The sequence below is a fragment of the Vicugna pacos genome, chromosome X (genome assembly GCF_048564905.1).
Source record: "Vicugna pacos chromosome X, VicPac4, whole genome shotgun sequence".
NCBI lineage: Eukaryota > Metazoa > Chordata > Mammalia > Artiodactyla > Camelidae > Vicugna > Vicugna pacos.
The window spans coordinates 40,654,466-40,677,405 of NC_133023.1; the positions used below are offsets into that span (position 1 = coordinate 40,654,466).

General features: G+C 37.5%; 1 protein-coding gene across 1 annotated transcript in view; it reads right to left on the reverse strand.

Annotated features, from left to right (window-relative positions):
- The window catches only part of DGKK (diacylglycerol kinase kappa), a 141,631-nt gene that overhangs the window by 75,083 nt on the left and 43,608 nt on the right, over nt 1–22,940 (reverse strand). The window contains exons 2-4 of the mRNA XM_072956510.1: nt 16,742–16,852; nt 16,030–16,110; nt 13,592–13,696 (exon numbers count right to left, since the gene is read on the reverse strand). Coding sequence (XP_072812611.1) covers nt 13,592–13,696; nt 16,030–16,110; nt 16,742–16,852 — 297 coding nt within the window. The remainder of the gene's footprint in view (nt 1–13,591; nt 13,697–16,029; nt 16,111–16,741; nt 16,853–22,940) is intronic.

A 22,940-nucleotide genomic window follows, 5' to 3' on the forward strand; every position in this document is an offset into this window, starting at 1 on the left:
TGGCTGTCTTTGAGTAGGCAGCAAAAGGAAGTGGTAAGTTGGACATTCAGTGATATCTAAGTCCTTTAGCCAGGCAAGAAAGGGAGGAGGCAGGGCTCTGACTCTGGCCTAAGGAATGCTTGTTAGGCTTTTGCTCCCTCCTGGAGATATATATGACTCTTCCTGGCCCTAACACTGCCAGGTAAGAAGAGCATTGCATTGCTGGGACAAGAGTTTCATTTCAGAAGCTTCTGGCCCAAGCATTCTTTTCTGACTACCATGCTCTGACTGCCTATAGAAGTTTCCTGGTTAATAAATTTGATTCATTCAAAATTCATTAAATATTTACTGAATCACTACTCCATGCTTGACACTTTTCAAGGCACTTGGGATATAGTGATGAACAAGTCAAAGTCTTGGCCACCATGGAAGGGTGTTCTGTTTGGTGTCCTCTTTTATGGTATTGAATTTGACATTTACTATTAACCTTCCTGTGAATGCTGTATTTGTTTCTCATAGCCTGACTCTCATGGCTGTGGGGCAGGCACGGGACATGCCAGCAACTAGTTTGGGGATTAAAAGAAGAAGGGGAGGGGTGGGCACCAAAAACTCCCAAATTTGTTCTGGGCATGTGTTCCATGGGACACTTCCAACTTTTCTCTAATTCCTGTCAATGTCAGATCTCTTCCTTCTCTGCCTCCCTCTGGAATGTAGACATAGGTGTATATATTCGGATTTTTTATTTTTGACACTATAATTGATTGGGTGTGTAAAGGCATAAGACTTCAAAACGAACTATATATTCTCTCTGATACCAGTTGATAACGGTCCATTAGAGAGAGAGAGAGCGTGAGCATTTGAGCTATTGAGGGCTCTGGCACATTTAGTGTTCAACCTTGATCAATTTATAGGGATTAGTCGTCTAAAACATAGCCTGCACATGGTACTCTTTGACCTCTCATTCCCCCTCTGGCATGCTTTTTATGTGCTAAGCTGCTGTTGGACTGACTAGGAAGATTCTGGAAGGAAAAGCTACTTTTAAGAGCTAAAGGTTCACGTGGTATGGGATCACTTTGTGATTGTATTATATTTTGCATACTGAGACTGTGGCAAAGTTCTATGAAGACCAGAGTAGAGAGGAGAGAGTCCTGAAGAAGTGACATGGTCTTGGCTTTGGCATAGTGAGCTTCCAGCCTCTTTCTATGTCCTAAACCACTAGATCATAACTCTATGAATACCTTCCTTCCCTCCAACCTGCTTCTCTTCTCCCATAATTACTAATAGCTACTTTGTGTCATCTATGAAGCTAGGCACTACAGATACAGAGATGAATGACCCCATAGTTCTTGTCCTCAAGGAGCTCATAGTCTACTATAGGAGACAACTTCTTAAACAGTATAGAGTGACAAGTGAGCTCTCCTTGAATGTTCAAGATTCTACAGGACATGTGGAAGAAACGAAGAACTCTGCCTGGTAGAATACTGAATTTCATGGTCCAATTAGCTACAGAATATAAAAGAATATATAAAAATGGACATTGTTTTGGTTTAGCCATGGAAGAGATGGGATTTATATTCCTTATGTGCATGTACAAGGAAACTTTGATGCATACAACCCTGGGTGAGTGTCTCCTGTTAAAATATGTTTAAGTACATGGTACCTGGGAATGTGACCTTATTTGAAAATAAGATCTTTATAGATGCAATTAACTTAAGATGAGTTCATTAGTGAGTAGAGTAGGCACTAATCCAGTGACTTATAAGAAGAGGGATATTTGAACACAGACATAGGAGAGAACACCATGTGATGATAGAGGCAGAGACTGGAGTGATGTGTCTACAAGCCAAGGAATGCCAAAGAATGCCTGTAATCACCAGAAGCTAAGAAGAGGCAAAGAAGGATTTTATTCTACAGCCTTTAGAGAAAGAGCATAGCCCTGCTGACACACTGATTTGGACTCCAGAACTGTGAGAGAATAAGTTTTCTATTGTTTTAATTCACCCAGTTTGCAGATTTGTTATGGCGGTCCAAGGAGATTAACACAGTATGATATTACCTTTCTAATAATTGACACAGATTAACAGTCCACTTTGAAGACAGATGAAAAACTCATGTATACAAACCCTGGTTCTCCAAACGCTGAGGAAGGCAGTCTGACTTAACAGCTTTCAATGTGTGGTTGTTGGGTTTTGTGTTTGATTTTTATCCTCTCTAAAATACTTAAGGGAATACATTCATGCAGAGACCATCACTCCAATCAAATTCTTTACTGTTTTAGGGCAGCTAAGGCTATCTCCATCTCCTGAATCCCCGTTAGCATAATCTAGAACCCAGATAGGTACAATAATTATTTGTTTGTTGGTTAAAGGAGATCTTGTTTGTCCAGGTGTCCTGTAAATTCTAAGCAAAATCCAAATGTGAGGACTTAATAATATTAAGTATTTGCAAAGTGCACAAAAGTCTCAAACGAATCATCCCACAAAGCACAAAATTTTCTAAAGACGTCTTTCCTTAAAAGAATCTTGTTTAGGATGGCTTGTGCTTAGATAAAACAAAATTGGTGGTTTGGGCTGTAACTTGAACTCAACTTCTTTGTTATACCAAGGCTTTGGAAACTACAGAATGTTAGGGCCTTCCAGGTTGGCCATTGGTGGGGTGATCATATCACCCAAATCAGGACACTCTGAAGAGTGAAAGGGGGAAGTTTTAATGTGTAATTATGCTGGGACAATAAATGTAAACTGTGTTCATCCTGAGCAAACCACTAGCCATGGAGACACCATATATGAGCTAGAGAGTCATTTAGCCAACTTTAATCTATTTGTTGATCTATACAACCTAGTTGTCTGGCTTAGTATCACTTAGTTGTCTATCAGACTACCCCATAATCACAAGGGGTGGGGACTAGAGGAAATAAAGAAGATAATTAGAAGTTGTGGTACATTTTTACAACGGAATACTATTCAGCCATAAAAATGCCATTTGCAGCAACGTGGATGTCCCTGGAGAATGTCATTCTAAGTGAAGTAAGCCAGAAAGAGAAAGAAAAATACCATATGAGATCGCTCATATGTGGAATCTTAAAAAAGAAGAAGACAAATGAACTTAAATATAAAACAGAAACAGACTCACAGACATAGAATACAAACTTGTTGTTGCCAGGGGAGAGGGGGGTGGGAAGGGACAGACTGGGAGTTCGAGATTTGTAGATACTGACAGCTATATATAGAATAGATAAACGAGTTTATACTGCATGGCACAGGGAAATATATATAAGATCTTGTAGTACTTCATAGTGAAAAATAATATGAAAATGAATATATGTATATTTATATATGACTGAAAAATTGTGTTGTATACCAGAAACTGACATAACATTGTAAACTGACTGTAACTCAATAAAATGAAAAATAAATAAGTACATAAATGAAAAAAGTGAGTGTAAATAATTAAGGTATGTTTGACAATTAAAGTTGTATATATTTAATGATTTGAGATACATATATACTGCAAAATAATCACCATGAATCCAGTTAATTAACATACCACCTCAGAATGTTACTACTTCCTTTCCTTCTTTTTTCTTTTTGTGTTGAGAGCACTTACAATCTTCCCATTTAGCAAATTTTAGTATAAAATAAATGATCGCTACTTATGGTCACATTATTGTACATTAGATCTCCAAAACTTATTCATCCTGCATAACTGACACTTTGTATCCCTTAACCAACATGTCCCCATTTCTCCCTATCCTCAGTACTTGGTAACCACCATTCTACTCTCTGCTTCTGTGAGTTTAACTGTTTTAGATTCCATATATAAATGATAACATGTAGTATTGTCTGTGTCTGGCTTATTTAATTTAGCACAATGTCCTCTAGGTTCATCCATGTTGTTGCAACTGGCAAGATTTCCTTCTTTTTTTAAAGCTGAACAATATTCCATTGTATACATGTATACCACATTTTCTTTATCAATTAATCCATTGATTTAATCCATAAATCCACTAATTTAAATCCTAAATTAAACATTTAGATTGTTTCCATATCTTGGCTATTGTGAATAATGTTGAAATAAAAATAGGAGTGCTGATATCTCTTTGAGATCCTGATTTTATTTCCTTTGGATATATACCCAGAAGTGGAATTGCTGGACCAAAAGGTAGTTATATTTTTAATATTTTGAGAAACCTAATACTACTTTCCATAATGGCTGTACAAATTTATACTCCCACCAAAAGTGCCCAAGGTTTCTCTTTTCTCTACATCCTTGCCAGCACTTTTCATCTCTTGACTTTTGATAATAGCCATTCTAACAAAGGTGAGGTACTATCTCACTGGTTTTGATTTGCATTTCCCTAATGATTAATGATGTTGACCACTTAACTTGTTAGCCATTTCTTTAATTAAAAATTTTTTTATTGAATTATAGTCAGTTTACAATGTTGTGTCAATTTCTGGTATACAGTATGTTTCAGTCATACATATACACACATCCACTTGTCTTCATATTCTTTTTCATTATAGGTTGCTACAAGATATTGATTATAGTTCCCTGTGCTATACAGTATAAACTTGTTTATCTATTTCTCAGGCATTCAACCAGCTTCCAGTAGCTTTCCTTTTCTAATGTGGGTCCAACTTATTACAACTGTTTACAAAGGGCTGGTCGTAATATTTTTTTAGCCATTTTTATGTCTTCTTTTGAAAAATGTCTATACAAGTCCTTTTCTCCTTTTAAAATCAGATTATTTGGGGTTTTTGGCTGTTAAGTTGTAGGTGTTCCTTATATATTTTGGATATTAACCCCATGTCAGATATATATGGTTTGCAAAAATTTTCTCCCATTCCTAGGTTGCCTTTTCACTCAGTTGATTGTTTCCTTTGCTGTGCAGTAGACTTTTAATTTGATGTAATCCCATTTGTTTATTTTTGCTTTTGTTGCTTATGCTTTTGGTATCACGGCCAAGAAATCATTGCCCCAGTCAATGTCAAGAAGGCTTTTCTCTGATTTCTTCTAGCAGTTTTATAGTTCTAGGTCTTACATTTAAGCTTTAGTTGATTTCTGTATATGGTGTGAGATAATGCTCTAATATCATTCTCCTGTGTATCAGTATCTAATTTTTCCAACACCATTTATTGAAGACTATCCTTCCCAATTTTGTGTTCTTAGAACCCTTCTCAAAATCAGTTGACTGTAGAAGCATGGTTTTCTTTTTGTGCTGTCTATTTTGTTCCATTGGTCTATATGTCTTTTTATGCCAGTAAAATACTGTTTTGATTACTATAGGTTTGTAATATATATTGATATCAAGAAGTGTGATGTCTCCACTTTGCTCTTCTTGCTCAAGATTGCTTTGGCTATTTGGGGTTGTTTGTGGTTCCATATGAAATCTAGGATTACTCTTTCTATTTCTGTAAGGAATGCCATTGGGATTGGGATTGAGACTACATTAAATCTGTAGATCACTTTGGGTAGTATGGCTATTTTAACAATATTAATTCTTAATCCATGGACATGGGATGTCTCTCCATTTATGTATGTCTTCTTTACTTTCCTTCGTCAATATTTTATAATTTTCAGTGTACAAGTCTTTCCCTTCTTTGGTTAAGTGTATTCCTAAGTATTTTATTTTTTTTCTTACTATTGGGAATGGGCTTTTTTTCTTAATTTTTCTTTTGAATAGTTCATTGTTTGTGTATAGAAACCCAACAAACTTTTTGCATGTTGATTCCTTCAACTTTACTGAATTTGTTTGTTAGTTCTAACAAAAATTTTATTGCATCTTTAGGTTTTTCCACATATATGACCATGTCGTATACAGAGACAGTTTTGTTTCTCCCTTTCTAATTTGAGTGCCTTTTATTTCTTTTTTTGCCCAATTGCTCTGGCTAGGATTTCTAGCACTACGTTGAAAAGAAGTGGTGAGAGTAGGCATCTTTGCATTGTACCAGATCTTAGAGGGCAAGCTTTTCAGTTTTTTCTCATCAGTTATGATGTTGTTTATGTGCTTTTCATATATGACCTTTATTGTGTTGAGGTAGGATCTTTCTGTACCTATTTTGTTGAAAAGTTTAATGAAGTATGGGCACTGAGCTTTGTCAAAAGCTTTTTCTCCATCTATTGAGATGACCATGTTTGATTATGTATATTGTTTGATTTATGTATATTGTTTGATTTCAATATATTGAAATCTATATATTGTTTGATTTATGTATATTGAACCATTGTTGCACCCCTGGGGTAAATTCCTCTTGGTTATAGTGTATAATCCTTTTAATGTGCTATTTAATTCAGTTTGCTAGTATTTTATCAAGGATTTTTGCATCTATGTTCATCAGGGATACTGGTCTGCAGCTTTCTTTTCTTTTAGTATCATTGCCTGGTTTTGGTAACAGAGTGATGCTGGCCTTATAAAATTAGTTTGGAAGTATTCTCTTGTTTTTTATTTTCTGGAAGAGTTTAAGAAGAATTGGTATTAGTTCTCTGAATGCTTGGTAGAATTCACACATGAAGCCATCAGGTCCTGGACTTTTCTTTTCTGGGGAGATTTTTGATTACTGATTCAATCTCCCTATTTGTTATTGGTCTGTTCAGGCTTTCTATTTCTTTCTGATTCAATTTTAGTAATTTGTTTCTAGGAATGTATCAATTTCTAGGTTATCTAGTTTGTTTATAATAGTTCCTTATGTTCCTTATTATTTCTAAGGCATCTTTTGTAATGTCTTCTCTTTCATTTCTGACTTTATTTGAGTCCTCTCTACTTTTTTTTTCTTTACTCTAGCTGAGGGTTTGTCAATTTTACTCATTTTTTAAAAATTACCTCTAGCTTTGTTGACTTTTTATAATTTTTAAAATCTATTTGATTTAGTTCTGCTCTGATATTTATTATTTCCTTCTTTCTGCTAACTTTGGGTTTATTCTGTTGGTTTTCCAGCTCCCTGATATGTGACTTCAGGTTGTTTATTTAAGATCCTTTTTTTAAATGGAGGTGTTAATTGCTATGAACTTCCCTCTTACAATTACTTTTGCTGCATCCCTATGTTTTGTTATGTTGTGTTTTCATTTTTTTCTGAAGATATTTTTAAAATCCCATTTGGATTTCCTCTTTGACCTAATGATTGTTCAAGGATATATTATTTAGTTTTCATGTATTTGTTAATTTTTCTATTTTCTTGCTATTATTGATTTATATTTCATTCTGTTATGGTCAGAAGAGATACTTGAAATGATTTCCATTTTCTTAAACTTGTTATAACTTGTTTTGTGACCTAACATGTTATCTTTCCTGGAGAATGTTCTATGTGCCCTTGAGAAGAATGTGTCTTCTGCTGCTGTTGTGTGGGAATTGCTGTATATGTTAGGTCAATATTGTTATTCAAGTTGACTGTTTCTTTATTGATTTTCTGTCTGCATATTCTATCCATTATTATAAGTGGAGTATTGAAGCCCCCCGTTATTATTATATTGATGTCAATTTCTGCCTTCAAATCTGCAATTATTTGCTTTATATATTTAGGTTCTCTGATGTTGGGTGCATATGTATATTTATAATTATTATATTTTCCTGTTGTATTGACCATTTAATCATTATATAATGTCCTTCTTTGTTTCTAGAGACAGTTTTAGACTTAAAGCGTATTTTGTCTAATATAAGTATAGCTACCCTTGTTTCTTTTGGTTACCATTTGCATGCAATATCTTTTCCATCCCTTTGCTTTCAGACTATGGTGTCTTTAATTCTAAACTGAATCTTGTAAACAGGGTATTTCTGATCTTTTTTAAAAAATCAATTCAGCTACTCTATGTCTTTTGTTTGATGAACTTAAATCATTTACATTTATGGTAATTATTGATAAGTGAGAACTTAATATTGCCATTTTGATCATTGCTTTTTGTATGTCTTGCAATTTTTTTAAACATTTTTTATTGATTTATAATCATTTTACAATGTTGTGTCAAATTCCAGTGTTCAGCACAATTTTTCAGTCATTCATGGACATATACACACTCATTGTCACATTTTTTTTCTGTGAGTTTTCATAACATTTTGTGTATATTTCCCTGTGTTATACAGTATAATCTTGTTTATCTATTCTACAATTTTGAAATCCCAGTCTATCCCTTCCCACCCCTCTCTTCCACTCTTGCTGTCTTCCTTTGTTATTTGATGATTTTTTAAATAGTGATTTGCTTTAGTTTTCTTCTCTATGTCTTTTGTGTATCTGTTATAGGTGTTTTGTGTATGTGCACATGTGTGTGTGTTTAGCTCAAGGCTTGCTTGAAATATCTTGTAGTTATAACCTTCTATTTTAAGTTGTTAACAACTTAAACAACAGTATACAAAAATACTTTTACTCCCCCCCTAACGCTTATACTTTTTGTTCTTGTGTACAGAGTTTGCTTTTTAAATATTGTTCATCCATTAACAAATTTTTATCTACTAACTTTTACATTAGGGTTAAAAGTAGTTCATGCACCCTAATCATTAATGAAACACCTCTGGCAGGTGAAAGATTTCAGCCTGGGAGACTTAAAGAAAGAATAAAAAAGAGACAATTAGAAATAAGGAGCTGCTTAGAAGACTAGATTAAAAGGCTCTCTCCTTCTAATGAATTGTCATGGAACCATGGACCATGAAAACAGGAATGGACCTTAAAATCATCTAGACTTCAGATTCTAGATTCTGAAGCATCTTTAGATCAAGTCACATAGCCTTTATTTGAATGCTTCCAAAGATGGAGAACTAAGTTTCTTGCAAAAGATTCTATTCAATGTACCAAAAGCTCCAAATTTTAGAAAAATTTCCCCCTAATCTTTGGCCTATAAGAACTTTTGAACATTCAGTGTGAGCTTCAAGAATATCATCAGCTGTCTTTTGAGGTAGAAGCTCCCTGTCTTTGAGAGTATTCAAAGCAAACTAAACAATTGCTTCTGGGAATATTGTATAGAAAATTAAATTTTCATAGTGCCATCAACAGGATGGCAGACTAGACATTCCCAATGCTCTTCCTCTCCCCCACAAAAACAACAAATTTTTTTGTTTTCCAACTACATGCCAACTAGAATAGCTCTGAGAGAGCCCAAGAATACAACAAAGAAGCTGCAGAAATGCTATGGAGCACAGAGACAGAATGGTCCCATAGAAAAGTGTAGTAAACAGTTTACCTTCATTGCCCCATCCCCCAGTCTGGCAGAGTTTGGGACCAAGAGGAATCCCTTTGGCTTGACCTCCCCTAAGACAAGGGAAAAGGAAAGCAGGAGGACAGGAGGACTCCAGCAGCCCTCATCAATACTTTGGACACAAGCAGCTTTCACCATGGAGGTGCCCTGAATTCTTCATTGATGTTGAACCTAGCTGATGGAACTGCCTGGAACCCATGCTGCTGTTACCACCTACTAGAAAGAGCTGCTGCAGCACTCTCCTCCCCAGGGAAACTACCACCCCTGCACCCCCACTGAAGAAGTGCCTCTGTGCCCCCTCACCAAAGCTGATAACATAGCATCCTGCTCCCCCATGCCAGAGCCACAACCCTGACTCCTGCAACCATGTACATGCCCTGGACCCCAGTTCTGTGGCTGCTCAGCACACGCCCATGCCTCACACACTAGGGCTATCATGATGAATGCACCTGCCCACCAGTCCAAGGTGGTTTGTTTTAGATGTCCCTGAGCTCCAACCTTGGTGCCATAGCTACTCTGCAGGTCCTCACATTCCAGACACCAACACCATTGCCACCACAAATGTGTTTTTGCCCCCTGATCCTGGCACCACTGCTAACACATGCATGCCCATGCACTGGACCCAGCAACATCACTGTGGATACCCACATACTTGGTCACTGAAGTCCACTTCAGTCTTTCCCAATGCTGATCTCAGCTTATGGAGCTCTACAGGAGTTATGCCTCTGTGTCCTCCCTGCACACACTGGAGCTGGAGCCACTACATCCAATCCAGTTGGGACTGTCACACCCACCTATAGGTAAAAGTCTTCACCCCTGAAGACAGTCCATAAAGTCTTGAAGAGACGAGTGCTCCCTCAAATGTGCAAACATCAACACAAGGCTACCAGAAACACACACACACACATCAAGGAAACACTACACGACCAAAGAATTATAATAATTTTCCAGTAACTGACCTCAAGAAAATAGAGATCTATGAGTACCCTGAAAATGAATTCAAAATAATTGTTTTAAAGAAGCTCAGTGAGCTACAAGAGAACACAGATGGACAACTCAATGAAACCAGGAAAACGATTCATGAACAAAATGAGAAGTTCAACATAAAGATAGAAATCATAAAAAAGAATCAAACAGAAATTCTGGAGTTGAAAAATTCACTGAAAAATGAATAAAATGAAAAATACAAAAGAGAGCTTCAACAGCAGACTTGATCAAGCAGAAGAAAGAATAGGTCATTTGACATTTGAAATGGGTCATTTGAAATTATCTAGTTAGAGAAGAAAAAAAGAATGAAAGGAAAAGAATGAAAGTATGAAGGAAAGCAAACCAATATACACATTATGGGAGACCCAGAAGGAAAAGAGAGAGAGAGAAAGGGGCAGAAAGCTATTTAAAGAAATAGTGGTTTAAAACTTTCTAAATCTTCAGAAGGAAATGGACATCGAGATTCTTGAAGTTCAAAAATCTCCAAATAATATCCACCTAAAGGATACTGCACTGAGATACATTATAATCAGATTGTCAGAAGTCAAGAACAAAGAGAAAATTTTGAAAGCATCAAGAAAAAATAAGCTCGTCATGTATAAGGGAACCCCCATAAGATTATAAGCAATTTTCTCAACAGAAACTTTGCAGGCCAAAAAAAAAAAAAGCAAAAGAAAAAGAGGGAGATGATGTAATCAAAGCACTGAAAGAAAAACAAAAAGAAAACCTTATATCTGAGAATACTATACCTGGCAAAATTATCCTTTAAAATTAAGTACAGGTAAAGTCTTTCCAAGACAAACAGAAACTGAGGGAGTTTGTCACCAGTGTACCTGCCTTACAAGAAATTCTTAAGGTAGCTCTTCAAATTGAAATGAAAACATGCTAAACAGCAACAAGAACGTATATGAAAGGATAAATCTCACAGGTGAAGGTAAATACATCGATATATACAGATTAATAAAATTCTTCCCCACTCTTATCTTGGCATTGATAATCCTCCATAATCATAAATCTTTAGACATACTTATTAAACTCACTTTCCCAAACTATTCCTTGCTAAATAAAGCCCCCTTCTGTTCTACTCCTAAAAGGTTCTATTTTCTGTTACTCAGCTTTTGCTTATGCCAATTCCCCTACTTGGGACCTCCCCTTGGCCCTATTTCCCTGCCACCAACAAAATCCTATTCATCTTTCAAGGTCAGTCTCCAATCTCTCCTCTATCAACTCTTCCCAAAGGACTCCAGCCCTGAACTCTTATACCACTATACAGTCTGTTTCATTCATCTGGCTGGCAATCAATCACTCACTGCCTTGTAACACCTCTGAAAACTTATTTCTCTTGAAAACTGTCATTAACTGTTTTTTTGTGTGTGTGTATATCTTATCTCCCCAACTAAAAAAGCTCATTGAGGCCAGGAGCCAAGACTACACCTTCTTTTCAAGTCTCTGTGGAACAAAACTGGGCACCTAGTTTGGGCTCATTTTTTAATGTGTACTGACTTGTTTCTGATAGGTTCCTCTATTACTTTGTACTGACTTTGATAGATCATTAAGTCCATGATTAATCTTTCAGCCCCTGTCAGGCATTGGTGGTGACCATTAGAGATAAGGTGCATATGAGAGAAATCATATTTAATTCTTTATGCCTCAAGCAAGACAAATTGCTATGATGCTGGTAGTAAGATATTTTACTACCAGCTAAAAGTGTTCCTTAATAGATTTAGGCCCCTGGAGGAGCTCCACAGAGGTTGTGATTATAACCTGAAACATAACTCCTTCAAGAGAGTTAACAGGCAGATTTTTTTTTCCTTTCTAGTTTGTGCTGGGTAGTCAACATGAAGGTGTTTAATTCAGTTGAGTCAGGAAAGGCACATCAATGCTCTGATGGCTTTCTCTACAAGTTTTTGCATTCCTGGACTAATAATTAAAATTTAAAATATTCTATGTGGCCTTTTATGCCAACATGAAATTAAGAAGTCCTTCAATTTGGATACAGATAAGCCAAGGGAAGAAAAGGGATTGGTCCACAGGAAAGGAACATGGAAATCACTTTTTTGTGGCCACCTCTAATACTAAGCCATAGTGACCTTATGGGCGGACGGGCAGGAGGGATGAGATGTACTTCTCCATTAGGAAAAGAAGAAAAAAGTAACAAAGGAGTGAAATGCTGAGTGCTAAGTCACATAAAGACCATCCTCAGATTCTAAGCAAAGAATCTCTCAGTTAAGTATTCACAGCGTGGACTTGGAAGAAGTCTTAATGGTGTGTGGAGAGATACCTAGTCCCCAGTTCAGTCAACTTGCCATGTACTCATAGACATGAGTAGCAGAGTGTATCGTTTGGAAACTAAGTGGTCAAAAACCTGAGAAGTCCTGGGGAGTGAGGACAGATGGTTTTTCTCTGAGGCAGTGCTTTTACTTCTAAAACCCACTAATACCCATTATTTTACACTGCTCCATCCCAAATGCCTATAACAATCTTCTACCCTTTGTTAGTTATTTAAGACATCAGGTTCTCTTAAAGGATGGATTCATTCCCCCTTTTATCTCCAAGATCTTCACAGCAGAATATTTCTTTAAGATGAACCATTCATCATTCCCTTTCTAAACCTTGGCTCCAAGATTACCCTTAGATTCATTTATTCATTCAATACATATTTATTGAGCCTCAAACTGTGCAAAACACTGCTCTAAGTAGACAAATGACAAAAATTCCTCCCCTCCTGAAACTTACATAACTTCTAAGTGTGGTAGATTTGTAGAAGAGTGAGCTGAGGGTATAGCCCAGAGTTTGAATGGTGGTAGCACTTGTTGCTGGAAGAGGTGGCCAGGGGTTTGGTATTGCTAAGGAAAAAAGGAACCTTGCTCAGCTTTGAGGAGGATGGCTCCTTGCTGTTACCTCTACATTTACTTTATTGTAGACAGTAAACAGAAAGGCAGAATGGCATAATGGTTAAAGACATAGGCTTTAGGGTCACACAGCCTAGGTCCAAATCCTGGCTTTGCTACTGAGTAGTTATTTCTTCTTCGTCTGCTTCCTTCTCCTTCGTGAGTCTGTTTCCTTAGTTGTTACTGTAATCACTCAGCAGACCCAAGTCAAGACAGCTGATGGCACCTATGCTAACATAAGTGTATCTAAGTTAGCTGCTCACATACATCTCGAGTCCCTCATCCACTGAGCATACAGTAATATCTACATACCAAGTGAGTGCATACAAAAGTATCTAAACCACATAGTCACCAATGTTTGAGTCTAAGTGAATTACTCCTATTTATAAATAGGTCTAAACAGGTTTCCTAATGATATTCATCCATAATTCCTGACCAGATGGTATCTGCTTCCATCTTATTATTTCCCTGTCTGAAAGGTGGCTTAACTAATATAATAAATTAAATGTTTACCCCTGGGAGTCATGTGGATCCTCTACTATTTCTCTTACCTTACGAATTTCTCCCTGTTGGACAGTTTTTATTACGTTAATCCATTCTTCCATGTCTTTCCGGTTGGGTGCAGCCAGGGTAACTTTTCGTTGTGGTGTGATCACCTACACAAAAAATCACATTAGAAGCTCTTACTCCAAAACTTTGCCCCCAAACAGAGACTTTGAACTCTCCAAGAAACCAGACAGATCTGCCATGCACAACCCAAGCCACTTCTTAAATATAAGACAGAAGTTCCCAGAGGTACCCACAGTTCCTTAGATATCTGCCCTAAATAATAATGATGATGACAATAGTAAAAACAACATTTTAATGGCACTTACTACATGCTGGGCACTGTTCTATTATACTTTTTGTGTATAATTTATTTCAGTCTTCATGACAACCCCATGACATGGGCATTATTGTTTTTCTCACTTCATAGTCAGGAAATCTTTCCATGGCAAAGGGAGTTAAATGACTTGCCCAGGACCACCTAGCAGGTAAAAAGCTAAGCCAGAATTAAAATTCAGATTCTTTGGCTCCAGCACACATGCTTTTAAACACTAAGCCATGTGCTACTCAAACAAGGTTGCTGGAAAATCCTCCTTGCTTACTGCTGCTCTGTCTACTTGAAAATGGTAAAAGGGTATATTTTTCATTGGGATGTGCCTCTATCTGCTTGTGAGGAGAGTTAGAATGGAGTGAGGAAACTGAAAATCCAGTTTCCTTCTTTCTTATGGTCGGGTACAACCTGAGAGAATTTTACCATACTCTCTCTTAGTACTGCTTGGTGCAAGAACCTTGTCAGGAACAATGAGAAAGCCATGCTGAGGGTCTAGCAGAGGTAGACTATCATCAGGACTTTGTCTTTTCCCAGGGAGCAGGAGGGAGCATGGATAGCTATAGCAGCACTTATCGTTTCAATGGTCCTACTTGTCTTCACTACCAGTCCCACTCCACCCCCAAATCTTGGAGATAGAGCTCATCACACCAACAAGCAATTTCATTTTGTGTTAAATGGCAACAGGAACTAGTGAGAATCATGACAACAGCCACTCCTTTGGTCCAAACTCATTCTTGTGTGGGGCTGATGAACAGGGCCTCTGTGTTTTAATTAGGCTAAGAGGAAACCTAGCCCTTATAATTTCTTTGTCTAATGGAGACCAAAAACATTAGTTTGTATACTCATCACCGAAAGGTTAAGCTTTTGGGGACTGGGTCAATGTAATCCTCAGCTTTATCCTGGGTCAGTGTAATGGAATGAGAGAGAAATGAGAGCAGGGTCTTCCTCTTATATCCAACTGCTCTCCTTTCAAAGAATGGATTGTGGACCAGCCAAGGAAGCAGTATATTGGGCCTGTAGCAATTTAGTCTGCTAAGTACCACCCTCCACCTGCCTGAAGAGTAACCCTAGTCTTCGTAAGCCACCAGTGAGGCTGGGAAAAGGCATTTCTGGGAGGAGATGGGTAGGAGAAGTCCTAGGCCAATGGACTTGCTATTTTTCAATGAGCTTTCAGGTCTGGATTTATTTGAATGACCAAGGCTTTGTATCAGCAGTGACAAGCCTTTGAATACTTCCCTAGAAAATCCTCTGCTTTCTTTGAGGTACTCTCATCAGTAATCTCAGCATAGAGTAGCTTTCACATTGGATTTAGGTTCTTATCTACTTCATCAAAGGAGAGAATATTATGTAGCTCGATTATTTTGATATATTCTACAACATATTAGCAGTCCCTTGAAAGCTTCCCAATGATAATCTTAAATTACCTTCACCAGGAAGATTGATTCCTTTTTTTAAACATTTTTTATTGAGTTGTATTCATTTCACAATGTTGTGTCAAATTCCAGTGTTCAGCACAATTTTTCAGTTATACATGAACATACATATATTCACTGTCACATTTTTTAACTGTGGGCTACCACAAGATCTTGTATATATTTCCCTGCGCTATACAGTATAATCTTGTTTATCTATTATGATTCTTACAATAGTCACTCCCCCTACCCCAAGATCAGCTCAGCTTTATATCAGGCTGGTAATAGGGAACAGGGCTATCACTTTTTTCCCCCATCGGTGGGCTGGTAGCAAATATTGACATGAATGATCTTTATTTTTTTCCTTAAATTTTTTTCTTTTCTTTTGGGGGGGGTAGGTAATTAGGTTTATTTATTTATTTATTTTAAATTTTTTTTTAAAAATGGAGGTTCTGGGGATTGAACCCTAGACCTTGTGCATGCTAAGTACATACTCTACCACTGAGCTATACCCTCCCCCCACATGAATAATCTTTAGCACTCATTTGTGATGCTACTTTAAGTGGATTTCCATACACACTTTGGGATCAAAGGAGACTTGGGAAATCTGAACTCCAAATAGGCAACACCTGGGTATGGCCACCCCTCTGCTCAGCTAGCTCCCACCCCTGCCCATTCAGTCATCCCTAATCTTACTTACACAAAAACTGTGGCAAAGGTTTCTACAGCTGCTTTCTGCCAAGGCAACTTGAGACAGATCAATTGTTTCAAAGCGTGCAAACTGGAAAGGTATAAGAGAGAGAGGGAAAAGGAACAATGTGGTTAATGAGGCAAAGAGACACTAAAAGGTAAACACACACACACACACAAAGGCATACTAATAGGCATGTTTGGCAGTCATGATCCCATGATCTCTTTGGCTTGAATGTTGGGATTTATCTGGCATCATGGGATTTATCTGGCATCATGATTTTATGGATATATCATGTGACAAACAAAAAACAAACCAAAACATAACTCTTCCCAAAACTTTTGTGTGGATTTATAGGAAAGCTTAGGTAAGTCAGGGTTATTCAAAACTAAGGGTTTATGCTGGAAAAGATATGGTCTATGGATCTGATCTAGCTAGGGCTCTAGTGAAGCAGATAAGGGTTATCCACCTTAATGCTTACCAACATATCTTTACCTGTTGGCCCATCTCACCACAAAACATTTCCTGGTATCCACCCACTAACCCAATTGAAAATATATATATATATATATATATATATATATATATATATATATATATATATATATATGTATATATATATATGTGTGTATATATATATATATATATATATATATATATGTGTGTATGTATATACACACACACACACACACACACACACACACTATATATATTCTCTTACCGCAGGATGGTGTGCAAAGCAGAGCCTTTGTCCTCGAACCAGAAAATATCTAAGCTTCCATCTCTTGAAGGAGTTACAGTTCTTCAGCAGTGGTCCTTCCTTCAGTATTTTCTGAAAGATAGAAGCATAGTGTTGAGTAATTAGATCAATTTGCAAGACTGTATCACTTGTCTTCTCAGTCGAGAAGATCCAGTATCTGGAAGGCTCTATCTCTGTCATGTATCTGAGGGCCAGGCAAGAACACAAGGAAGTTAGTTCAGTCACAAAAGGCATTGGTTACCCTTGGATAACACATTCAGGATGATATAGGCTCTAAGTTTCTTAGGATACATGGCCCGAGAACCATGGAAAACATCTCCATTGGCGATGGGAGGAGGGGAGGAGGAGCAAGAATATATTCCTAAGGAAGAACAAATGGTAGGGGAAGAGGCTGAGTTCAGGAAAGGCAGGTTTTCTAGAAGTCTCCAGGTTGTAGGTATGGACAAAGCTTTCCTGTCAGCTTTCTTAGAGTGTCACTTTGAGAATACTAAGTTGGATCACACCCCTTCCCTGCTCACAAGTCTCCAATAGCTTCCTGCCACTTTTAAAACCAAATCCAAAGTTTTTTCCATGGCCCTCAAGGGATTCATGATCTGGCGAACACAAAAAGGGCACCAAAAAGGAACTACCTTCTGATTACTTTCTTTCCACATCTCATAATCTGACCAAGTGATTTTTCAGTTACTTGTTGGACTAACCAAGCAGAGAGTCTACTTATCATTTTTACTATTGAGAAGGTTCTCAGTTACATTTATAGGATACAAATCAATATGCAAGACTACCATTTGGGAGAAGTACTCATACCCACCAAGCTGACACCAAACCCATTCTGAATGGACCAAGAGACAGATTTAGTTTAAATCACCAAATCAAGGCTCTACTATGAATTCCATCTACCATCTAAATTAGAATTCACCCCTTGGTGGTTGTGGAAGTGGTTTTGTTTCTATGGCCCACCTAGTGTTTTTCAAAGTTTTAGGCACATGAAAAAATACTCAATGTCACTAATTATCAGAGAAATGCAAATCAAAACTACAACGAGGTATCACCTCACACCAGTCAGAATGGCCATCATTCAAAAATCCACAAATGACAAATGCTGGAGAGGCTGTGGAGAAAGGGGACCCTCCTACACTGCTGATGGGAATGCAGTTTGGTGCAGCCACTGTGGAAAATAGTATGGAGATTCCTCAAAAGACTAGGAATAGACTTAACTGTATGACCCAGGAATCCCACTCCTGGGCATATATCCAGAAGGAACCCTACTTCAGGATGACACCTGCATCCCAATGTTCATAGCAGCACTATTTACAATAGCCAAGACATGGAGACAGCCGAAATGTCCATCTTTATCCAGATGACTGGATAAAGAAGTGGTGGTATATTTATACAATGGAAAACTACTCAGCCATAAAAACCGACAACATAATGCCATTTGCAGCAACATGGATGCTCCTGGAGAATGTCATTGTAAGTGAAGTAAGCCAGAAAGAGAAAGAAAAATACCATATGAGATCACTCAAATGTGGAATCTAAAACAAAACAAAACAAAACAAACAAAAAAAAACCAAAGCATAAATACAAAACAGAAACAGACTCATAGACATAGAATACAAACTTGTGGTTGCCAAGGGGGTGGAGGGTGGGAAGGGATAGATGGGATTTCAAAATTGTAGAATAAACAAGATTATAGTGTATAGCACAGGGAAATATATACAAGATCTTATGGTAGCTCATGGAGAAAAAAATGTGACAATGAATATATATATGTTCATGTATAACTGAAAAATTGTGCTGAACACTGGAATTTGACACAACATTGTAAAATGATTATAAATCAACAAAAAATGTTATATTGTTAAAAAATAAATAAACTTTTTAAGAAAAAAGTCAATAAAGAAATTAGAATATATATGCAAAAAATGTTTTTAATTAGTTGATAATATTTAAAAATAAGAAAATTTCAAATAAAAATCCAAGTTTCTTTTTTTTTTAAACCAGAACATCTGGTAACATCTCCTCACATGGCAGTAATCTGCTGGAATGGACTAGCAGTTACTCCCTTCAGATGGGGCATCTGACTCCAGTGGGTATTTAAGTTTGGGAAACTGTCTAAACAATCCTTTGGTACTCCCCATTCTCCCAAATATACACACATCTATTCCACTACCTCTTCAATTCTCTAGTCAATAAGTTAGTACTAACGGATAGAACCTCTGTATGTCAATTGAAAAGTCAGTTCATTGCAATCAGAGTTTACCTGAATCCTCTTGATAACTTATGGGAGTTTCAAGGTTGCGCCACCCTTGAGAGGTTTACAAAAGAATAGCACCAAGGAGTCAAGAGAAAGAGACCAATAAGATCTTGTGGGAAGTGGGAGGGTGGGGTGGAGAGTGAGAAATTACATTTATATTGTTAAATTGAGTCATCAGTGAGAAAACAACTCTTGTCTAAGCATTGTGATTGCATCACTCTTTCCTTTCTCTGGTCAGATGGCCTATGATTTACACTCTCAATATAATGGTATTTGTTTCTCTCTATCCTGACCTCAACTCTATGTCATATATTCTTCCACACTAAGTCTTCATGATACCTTGGCCATCGTATTTACCCCTTTCTGCTAAAGACTGAAGTTTGAAATTTTCACTACTACAAGTATGTACCACTGAAGCCACACCCATTATTTCTATCCTTTCCCCAACTTATTCTGCTCTGTCAGTGACTAAATGCTTCTCTTGTTCTTATTTTGTCACATATGGTGTCCCTTGTAATAACTCATTTATATTTTTTGGCTGGATATTTTCCCCTTCCCTCCATTTTCAGTTTAAAACCTCCCTTTACCTCAACTGCTTTTTCTTACCTCTGCTACTCTACCCAGCTCTCTTCTCATCCTGTTCCTTTCAGGGGTAGGTTGATAGAGTGAAGCGGCAATGAGGAAACCAGGAGGGGGGTTTGTTTTCCAGAAGATTCCCAGAATCCTGGACCTTTTGGTTCTTTCAGAAAATTCCCATACCCTGGTGATCTGACATACTAAAATAAATAGAATTTAGCCTCTTCTCCCCAGCTACTTCCTTCCATCAACCCTTAGTAATGATTGCTTTTTTTTTAAATTGAAGTATAATCAGTTTACAATGCTGTGTCAATTTCTGGTGTACAGCATCATGTTTTAGTCATACATATACATACATATATTCCTTTTCATATTCTTTTTCATTATAGGTTACACAAGATATTGATATTCAATGATCACTTTTTAATTGCACTTTCTGGTACTTAAGAAATGTCCTCTTTTCTTCCCTTACTTGTACCCTGCTAATTAATGGCATCCTGTTATCCATCCAAGGACACAACAAACCAGTTAATTAATTAGTTAATTAATCTATTAATATGAGGACACAGTGAATCATCAAAACCCTCAGTTCTCATTCCATGAACCTAGCATTTGTCACAGTCAAGAAAAGTAAAGAAAGACTTCATGATGCATTTATCATTGGATAGAGTGCTTAATTCATAGTTTCTGAGCTTCTACTATGGACTCCACTTTTTGCTAGGTCCTTTAGGGCAGGTAAAGAAGTTGCACATACATTCCGTGTCTCAAAGATACGGGTAGTGGGAGTGGAGGGGAAGGGACTGATAATTCACGTAGAAAAACGTGAAGTTATGTGAGCTCAGGAAACCATTTGAAAGAGCCTTAGGGGCTTCAATGTACATTGCCCTAAATGTTTACCTTCTGGTTCAAATGAGAGGTTCCATCAAGGTAGTGGCTATCCACTCACACATCCTGTCACTGAGTACACCAGCCAAATCACAATTATCTCCTCTCCATCCCACGATATTAAGCTGGTCACTTTGAAGGCACTAGCTTTAAGTGTAGGGCTGTCTACTCAGTGCCCATAGAAAGCTACTTGGTGATAGAAAAGTCAACAACATAGCTGGAAGAACTGGCAAGCCCAAGCCTAGTTGCTGTGAAGTTCTAGGTGATCATGACTGAATGGTTACTGGTGTTACTGGTTCATTCCATTTTTCAAGAGAAGCTGGCGATCCAGGCAAAAATTTGGGCGAATTTTTGTAATAAGGAAATATTAACTACTAACAAAAACAAACAGATAAAAAGCTTGTGGGTGCCAAATAAAACATGTACGAGGCCAAACTCAGTGCACAGGCAACCGGTTTGCAATCTCTGAACTATAATTACTGTCACTTTTTCTAGAGGACAAAGTGAGTGAGTGGTAGGTATTTTTGGCATCAGAGGAGGTTGCATTATTATGAGTTCAGAGGTTGTGTGTGAGGAGCCTGTACATGTGAGATATAGATTGCCAAGTTGGGGACAGATAAATGTTTATATGATTGATGTCTAGTAGGGAGAAAGGTTAGAAGGCCATATAAGAGTTTCTTAAATTCTAAACACAGGCTCTATGTTGTCAACTCTGAACTTCCACAAATATCCAAATCTGGGTTGGGAGAAGGTAGAGTTTCTGTAGATTCTTTCCCTTTAAACATTGTCCCCCTTTGGGAGATGTTTCTAAATAAACCATGGCTTACTTAAAAACACCGTAAGCAGCCGCCAGAAGCCAGTCTGAACAAGCAGAAGTTAAACACCACTCAATCAATGGGTTACCTCAAATCAGTAAAATACGTGCATGCAAAGAAACCTGTACCTGCTTGGGGCCACTAAACTTAACAAGGAGAGGAGACAAAAATTGGAGAAACAAACAAACAAATACATCTTGCAAAGCGAGGCATTGGCAGAAGTGCCCTGGTCTATCTTGTAAGAGGATTTGTAGAGTGCTTCCCAGTTCCTGGTTTCTCACAGATAACATCATTTCACTGACCCTTTGCCATAACCATGTAGTGTTACTTCCAATTTCCAGATGGGGCATTCTCCTGTTTTTTTTTTTCTTTTAAACTCACTGTCCAAAAATAACTAGAAGGGTAAGGAGAATTCACAAATATACAGCACTTTGCAATGGATAAAGTGCTTTTACTTTTGTTATTGAATCTTCCCAGCAGCTGTCTGAAGTAGGTAATGAAGGGCATCAAACTTAATTCTGACCTATGAAGGACACCTTGAACTTTGGTTTCCCTAAGTGGCTTGCCCGTATGTTTCTTTCAAGAGATCTTCAAGCTATTTAAAATTTTTACTCTCAAGATCATCAATGTTTGTTGGACATTTTTGAGATTTTGCCACATCTTGGGGCTATAATGTGTGTCAGAAAATTCATTTCTAATGATATTTTGGAAGGCAATGAAGAATAGGATTTCTTCCAAATTTTTTTCTCATGGTCACCTTTACAGGCACATGGTTATTTCATAAATTGGGGCACACCTATAATCCTCTTGATCCATGCTGCCACATTCCCATGGCAATATTTGTGAGGCTGCAGGTAGGAAGACATTAGGCAGGGTTATTGGATCCTTGTACATCCTGAAACGCCATGTAACCCACCTAATGCTTCTTAAACTGGAATATATTGCCAGCAGATCTTCAAGTCTTTCCTGAGAATTCTATCTGACATTAAAACCCAAATAGAGGGGGGAGGAGGGCATAGCTCAGTGGTAGAGTCCATTCTTAGCATGCACGAGGTCTGGGTTCAATCCCCAGTACTTCCATTTAAATAAATAAAGATAAATAAAAACCTAATTACCTCCCCACCAACCCAAATAAAAAAAAAGTTAAAAAAAAACCCAAATAGCACTGATGCCTCTACTCTTAAACTCTCAAGGCTGGCTGTTTTGTAGTGGGAGTGAGTGTGGTGTCGAGTTCAGTCACCACAGACATCAACTGGCTTCATTCAAATCCAAGAGCACAAGATTTATCGAGGCATAGGTGATAGAGGTACTGAGTAATTTTGTAATAGTAATTTTGTAATTACAAAATAGTAATTTTGTAATAGGTGGTTTAAAATCATATCCTATTACAAAATTCACACAAAATGTCTTTGCATAAACTGTGGCAGCCCTTGCAAAGAAAGCTAGACTTTGGAAAGCTCTGTTCCAGTTTCCTTTTGCATCCTCTTTAATAAGCCCATCCCCAAATCCATTATTCCCAGAAACTCCTGCACTCTGGCCCCAGTGACCTCTCTCCCTGACGCTCTACAACTCAGCACATACAAATTAATTGCCAACAGTGATGGTGAGCATTTCCCTTGCTCCATCTTTA